Here is a 7919-nt window from a genome sequence, read left to right as displayed (position 1 = left end):
AGAGACTGAAGAAAATGACTGAAAATATCTTAATATCCAGTGAAATGAGTTTGGTAGAAATCAGTAGCAGGAAATGCCATTAAGGTGGAAGGATACTATAGTCAGCTTTTCTCTTCAGCGCGTGAAGAAAAACCCTCATCCATTAGGGAAATCTGAACACTAGTCAAATCAGCGCTTAGTTCTTGGCAGGTATTACCCTGACTGGCCCGCAACCACAGTACAGAATTGAACATTAAAGAGAAAAAAAAAAAATTGCATAAAAGTCACAGCCAAAATTTGTTTACTGGAATAATATAAATTATTTCAAGTGTCATCAAAATAGAAAGTTAGTATTCCTTCATTTCACTATGTTTGCAGATCAAATAAAAAGACAGTAAAACAGCAGAACATATTTGGAATGGAGGTATTACAGGAACTTCTCCCTTTTGCAATTCAAATAGCTTGGTTTTTAAAGAAGTTTCCACATATCTTTCCTTTAACAATCTACATGGAACAGTTGAGCAAAAATACAACCTGACCAGACTTCAGGCTGGATTTTCTTCAAAGAGCATAAGAAAAGTGTCTTCCCTCTACCCCCAAATTCTTAAATGCAATTCAAGAAACAATTAAACAGATCTATGAAAAAAATGCATCACTAAGGTGACATCATACCACCACAAGACTTCACACATAAAAAAATATAGTGCAGGCTACGTTAAACAAAATCCATAGCCTTACCAGTCAATAACAATTCTTCTTTGATTTGTATTCCATGAAGCAATTTCATCAAATGGACGGATGTAGAGATGAGACCCAGGTTCCTGTTATTAAATTGGGGGGGAAAAATCATTTTATATGAAATACACCCAAATAAAGTGACAAGGCTTTTCATTGAAGTTTATAAAGTCTTTAACATCTTCAGAAGTTCTGAAATAGATGGCAGTTTCTCCTACTTAACTAACTATCAGTAGTCACACTACTACCACTGGAAGGAAGCAAAGCTAACAGGCTTACACATCAGCTTGCATATTAACGATTTTGGACACAGTACCTTCAGAATCAAGTACCCTTTCTTCTCTTTTTTGCTATTCTTCTAAATCAGATGTTAAAAATTAGCAGGTTATTCCTGCAATTTAAACAGCTTTATTTATGTAAAAACTTTGCTTTCTTTGGAATAGGTTGCCCAAGGAAGTTGTGAATGCTCCAACCCTGGCGGTGTTCAAGGCCAGGTTGGACAGAGCCTTGGGCGACACAGTTTAGTGTGTGGTGTCCCTGCTCACGGCAGGGGGTTGGAACTAGATGATCTTAAGGTCCTTTCCAACCCTAACTATTCTATGATTCTATGACAATGTAAATTACTTAGCAATAAACTTTGAGCATTTTAAATACCAACAAAGTAACCACCAGCAAACAAACAAGACGGACAGTTCAAAGGGAAACATACAAAAATTCTTGGAAGGAAGCAGGGAAATTAATAATTCATCCTTTTCAAGTGAACAGGAATTATAGTTAGAATCTCAGAATGGCTTGGGTTGGAAGGAACCTTTAAAAGTCATCTAGTCGAACACACCTGCCATGGGCAGGGACACCTTCCACTGCACCATGTGGTTCAAAGTCCCATCCAACCTGACCTTGAACACTGCCAGGGATGGGAAAACATGGTGACAGAGAAGATAAACCAGCAAAGGGAAGCCATTTGGAATCAAAAACACCAAAAAAATTCCACAGCCAAAGATCAGCAATCCTGGAGGTAGACAACATACATGCCAGGATGTGCATGCTACAGAGTAAAAACCGAAAGTCAAAGAATGCAGTATACGCAGATGAAGTTTTCAGCCTTAGAAAGTAAATGGAACTCGAATCTCCATAACTAGGCTGTATCTATCATGCTAGCGAAAAGGACAATGCTACCAACTCCCAGCCCCACAATTCTGTTTCCCACATTTTGTAAACATGAATAACTATGGAGCTACAGCAAGTTACAATAAGACACCCAGTCTGGCTGAACATCCAGCCAGCAAACATCTATGAAAAGCATATAAATTCTTTGTCAGAGCAGTTCCTTGACACACAACATGAGTGCTAGCACTGCCAGGACAAAAAAGCAAGAGCCTGAACTTAAATTTATGCTTTTCTACAACTAGTGCCTTCTAAGAAAAATCCTGCAACTTTGTGGCATTAACAAAATTCTGCCCCAGCACAGAAGCTGCAACTTTGTCCCGTGTCCAAATTATATTTACTTCAATAAACCACATTTGACAAGCCGCATGAACCCAAATTTTAAGAGTGTGCTCCACAACAATTCTTCGTGATCTAACAAACTCACAACAGGGGGTTCTTGTTGGGATTTTTTTGTTGTGGTTTGGTTTTTTGGGGGGTGGGGTGGTGGGTTTTGGGCTCTTGGGGGGATGTTTGGTTTTGGTTTAGTTTTTTTTCTAAAGAACTGCAGGTAGACTACCATGTTTTCAGTAACTACAGTTGGTTGTATCCCAAGCATCCCCTGGATGTTGCAAAAAGAGTCTAAATAACTTAAGGAGCCAGACTAACTTCTTATCATCCATTAGTATCAGTTTACTTTTATATGTACCAGGGTTGATATGCACAATCCTACATGCTATACTTTGTCATGAGTGCCAGACAGATCCACACGTACCTTAAAAAACATAGCAATACTGTAACTGATACTTAAAGACTATTTACTTATTCATTATGTTATCATATGTACCAGACAGATCCACACATACCTTAAAAAACACAGTAATACTGTAACTGATACTTAAGACTATTTACTTATTCATTATGTTATCCAAACAAACAAACATAAAGAAACTAAAGACAGAACAGTTCTACAGTCAGACTTCTGAAAGGTTTATATCATTTGCCTGATCAACTTGTACTAAGGACAGAAACACTTTGTTCTACTATTAGCAGTGCCCCAAACTGTGGCCTACAAATAGGTCAGCTATTTCTGTTTCTTGCATACTTAATTTCGAGTGATTGACTCAAGCAGCAAATACCATTTAATAAATCAACTAACACAGCAGTGTAAAATAAGAATGTCTATATAAAACCACACAAATGTTATAAGGTTATATTTTTGTATGGGTTAAAAGGATCGTAACTATACCTCATGACATGTTGATTCTTGGCACACTCAACACAGGCATTCCTCAGACATCTGAAACACTCCGCGATAAGCAGCAGGCAGGTATCTAGATCTACCAGTTCACAGGAGTCCTTGTAGCCCTGCTCAACCTCACTTGAGGTGCTCCTCAGGATTTCCAGTAGATCCCGAAATACAGTTTCTTTTGCCATTTCTCTGAAACAAATGAATTTGTAGTGAACAACAACAAAAAAATGCACTGCTATGAGAACACCTACACTGTGACAATCTTACTGTAAACATAAAGATGTTTCTGCAGCAATCTCTTAACTATCCATAGTATACAAGGTCTTTAAAGTAGAAAGAGCAAAATACATGCACGCAATCATTCCACCAGCCTTTTCACAAAACGAGCTGTGGAAGAGTTGTGTTGCCTTCGTATTCCTCACAGCTTTCCAACAGCTCTTTGAACCTTAATTTTAAAAATAAGTCTCCCTAACGCAGGTAGCTAGCATGTTTATATATGATACCGCATGTTGTTTCAAGAATCAGGAATTGCTTTAATTAATTAACATAGTTTAGATGTCAGAAGAAAAAGGTATCAGAAGCTCCATTATAAAATACCCTGTCACAGATTTCACCAGAGGAGAAAGAGAAGTCATGAAGAAAGCTAGTGGCTGCACCAGCATAATTCTCAAGTGTGTGAATCAAACTCAATGGAGAAAGTCAACTCTGTCCATTTCAGCAGACAACTACACCAACACAAAAAATACCATGTCACTTCTTAAGAATATCAACACCTAGGAAATCAACACTACAAAACCACAAGCATATAGAGAGACACCGTGTAAATGGATGAGAGAGCTGATGCTGCTGCACCACACAGACTCACCAGACTCCACAGGATTGACAGGCACATCTTCAGATGCTCTGTCACAGACATGCGCATTTCCAAACTACAGCTATTCACATACTCTCTTCCCTGATTTTATGTTCAGAAAAGATACGGGAGCAACACATTACAAACATTGCTAACTTAGTTTTGATACTTCATGCTGAAAAGAAACCACACCAAAGAGTGTTTATGGTATTGATACAGGAAAGCTCAATAAATTCACTCATCTGATACGTCTAACCAGAATCAAAAAAGAGAAATCCACATGCAGCCTCCTTGAACCTTAAACAGGCTTGTCATGTACTCAAGATCAAACAGGAAAGTTAGGATCAGAAACATAAGGCTGAGAAATGCCTCTTAAGCTACGAACGCAAGAAAGTTAGATGAAATAGAAAGTAATATTAAACAAAAGTATATTAAACAAAATATGTTCACACAGAAAACTCTTCCTAAAGGAGAATTTAAAATCTTCTTCATCAAACACTAGTAGATGATAGAGTATTATCTGCATTCTGCCGCTTGCTCAAATGCCTAAATATTTGCACCATTAGAAACTCTACCTGCTCTTTATCGTAAGAGAACACATGCCCATAAACCAAACTGTAGAATCATAAAATCATTTAGGTTGGAAAAGACCGTTAAGATCATCGAGTCCAATCTTAACCTAAGGCTGCCAACTTCACCACTAACCATGTCCCTAAATGCCATGTCTACACATCCTATCTGTAACACCTTTAAACACGTTTGCAGACCCCTGCTCCTGCTACATTCTCTTTCTTAGTCTAATCAAAAACATTTCTCTCAAACTTTGCTCACAGTTCATGTTTCCTAAGCCTCCTATCACTTTTGTTGCTTCAACAGTGACACTTTCATATTCATCTACATCTTACTAACAGTACAGTGCATCCAATATTGAGGTCTGTTAGGGTGTGAGTTATAAAGAAGGAGAGCAGTTGTACTGTAAGAAATACAACAATGTTTACAAATACCATTAGATTACTACAACATTATATATCAGATCTCCAGGAAATAAGTGTTTTATTCTACAACCTCCCAGCTGATCAAAATCAATACACTTACACAATCTCCATCTACATTAAAATATTAAAAAAACTCACCACAGCATCATGATACATTTTACATAGAACTAGATGATCTTAAGGTCCTTTCCAACCCTAAATATTCTATGACTCTATGATTCTAATACTCAGCGGAAAATACCAAAGCAGGACAACAAAGACCAAAAGCAGAGCTGGCTTCAGTCATATAGAAAAGAGTGGAGCTTACATAACCAGAAGAAGGTTTGGAATTTGGTTTAGTTTCCAAGATCTAAGAAAAGACATTCATTGGTCCTGGACCTTCAACTTACAAGAAGAGGTACAGCTCCTGCCGCTGCATGACAGGCATGCATGAGAAAAGAGATTCAGTGGCTAACGCACCACAGTACACATGGCAAATGCATCCAGACACTAGTTTTTCTAAACATCAGAATAGCTATGGTCTGATAAAGGAGCACCCAGCCAGGCCCTGTCCCAAACACACAAAAGCCATGTTTTCTCTACTGAGTGAAGATGCCATATAGAACCACGAGCTGTTAGTCTACTGGGTTTTTAAACATTGAAATTACTCTAAAAATAGGAAAACTCTCAGTCCAGCTACAGTTTCCTTTGTATTTACCTATGCCATGTGTTGGATTATCACATGAAACTACTCATTTCCTGACACAACTTCAAAATACAGAAATCAGTGGTCAGTGCAAGACATGTACTACTGTACAACATTCAATTATTTTAAATCAGTAAAACAAATTAAACAAAAAAAAGCTCCAAGTACTGTTGTGCACATTCTTGTGACTCTCCCTTTAAAAGGGCACCTTAAATGTTACTCTCATGTGGAAAAGTTTCTACTCTCATTACAGAGTTATGCAGCAAAACAGAAGTTTTAGCCAGAGCCTGGATCACAAGCATACTGAGCCATTGTGGGAACTCTTTTCAATTTTGGATTGAAAGTTAAAAAAATCCCAACCTTGGAGTATAGACACTTCCAGTGAAATACAAAGACAAAACTTATCCTAAGAAAGCAAGTACGAGGTACGCCAGAAAGTGCTTGTCCTCACTGTGCATGTATAAGGAGATGTGGATTTTTACACATCAGTGAGGAAAGACAGCTCTCCAAATCTCTCTTGCACACTGCGAAAGAAAAGTTACATGTGCTCAAGCCAGATCTTTCTGGGCAGAAATCAAATCTCTTCCTACAAAAGAAAAGCCTAAGTGAACAAGCAAAAGGTATTCCAAATGAACAAGGAATGACTTAAAGGCTGTTTGGTAAAGCAGGATTCTATTCAGAGAAAATTTTAATGCAACTCTTGTTCTTAAGCATCACCGCCATTTGAGTGTGTACTACAAAGGAATTTAATTAGAATCATCCTTCTGCACAAAAACTAAATTTTCAAATTAGTGAGGAGGGCAGGAAGTGTTTAACATTAAGAAATTAGTCAAGACGGGCTTCAGGTAACTGTTCCACAGCAATGCTTAGAACCATTTCTAAAAAGAAGTCTTTTTCCAGCACTACAACAAAGATTGACATACAGCTAAAAATAGCAGCTACAAGTATTTAAAACGTATTTTTTTAAAGGATTTTCCTTCCACAGCTGTTTCCCTGATCTTTAAATACCAATCTATAAAACTAGCAAAAAGCCTTCGAAGTAGTTTTTAGATTCAAAAATACCTTCTATTATAAACAGGCCATGAAATTCGTTCAGAACTGCTCTGTGGATATTCCAGAAACTTCTCTTTTCTGGTTTGTTGCCTAAAACAGGATCTTCATAATTTGCTACTCCCACCTGTCCTTGATCTCAGCATCAAGTATTCTGCAGGAGTACAAAAGGAAGCAGAAACGAGTACAGTGGCCCAGCTCTCAGACAAGGAAGACATGCACAATTTCTCATTCAGTCAAAACAAAGAATCAGAATTCATGTACCCATGCCAAAAGAAAGATTACTGTCACTCCTTGTAAGACCTACGTGCTTGACTTTAAAAATAGAACTGTACAGATAACATCCTAGCGAACACAGAATTAAAAACATTAATGCAAACCTGTTCAAAAGACCAGGGCTCCAAACCCCATGAAATTAGCCAAGAACTATGCAAACAATCCAGAATTTTGTAAATCTGCATTTCCACTCCATGTTTTAGATACATACACAATTCCATACCTATAAACAGAGACCCTAAAAAGCCTTTAAAGTATTTTTCTTCACAATATCCTGGTAATAGAATAAAGCCATTTTCTTCCTCTTGTAGATCAGTAATGGAAGCATAAAGAAATCAAGCCATCTGCTCAAAAGCACTGGAAGTCTCGGCTAAAGCACACTGCTGAATTTAAGTCTCCCAGTTTCCACACCATGGTGTCACAACTGAGGCAACATTTCCTCACCTTATTTGCTTCTGAATTACAGACCACTAGACTCAAATTTTAAAATTACTTTGTTTCCACAAGCACTGAACAATCACATAATAACAAAAGAATCATCACTAAATATCATAACTTCAAATACCAAACATCCATTGGATTGCGTCTTCTGGTTCAACATTTTCCACAGTTGGCAAATTTATTGCCAAAGTTGCTCTCAGATCCATTCTGATCCATCCTGGATGTAAGCTAACACTACAGCTTTGTCTTTTTGGAAGGGCAGTTACAGTGTCTCTCTTTCGGCCTACCTGTAGCCACAAACCTTGGCTGTTTTGGGGAATATCTACTCCTCTGTCAAACACTGTCAAGAGATTTCAGAGAAGGCAATAAACAAGGAAAACACCAGCATGTAAGACCAAAATCTGCACAGGTCCTCCTCTTTTCCAAGATAAAAAGTACATCTTCCCACCCCATTTCCTCCCCCCACCCTAAATCTGGATTTAATTAACAAAAATAGAACTGGGAGGGGGG

General features: G+C 37.8%; 1 protein-coding gene across 1 annotated transcript in view; it reads right to left on the bottom strand.

The window, feature by feature from the left end:
- The window catches only part of ATXN10 (ataxin 10), a 96300-nt gene extending 93006 nt beyond the window's left edge, over nucleotides 1-3294 (bottom strand). The window contains exons 1-2 of the mRNA XM_010020336.1: nucleotides 3107-3294; nucleotides 718-800 (exon numbers count right to left, since the gene is read on the bottom strand). Of these exons, the coding sequence (XP_010018638.1) occupies nucleotides 718-800; nucleotides 3107-3294 (271 nt within the window). The remainder of the gene's footprint in view (nucleotides 1-717; nucleotides 801-3106) is intronic.
- Between the last annotated feature and the right edge of the window lie 4625 nt (nucleotides 3295-7919).

Source organism: Nestor notabilis, unplaced genomic scaffold (genome assembly GCF_000696875.1).
Source record: "Nestor notabilis isolate BGI_N333 unplaced genomic scaffold, ASM69687v1 scaffold588, whole genome shotgun sequence".
Lineage (NCBI taxonomy): Eukaryota > Metazoa > Chordata > Aves > Psittaciformes > Psittacidae > Nestor > Nestor notabilis.
Note: the sequence above shows the minus strand (reverse complement) of the source record. Positions and strands in the feature narration are given on the sequence as shown.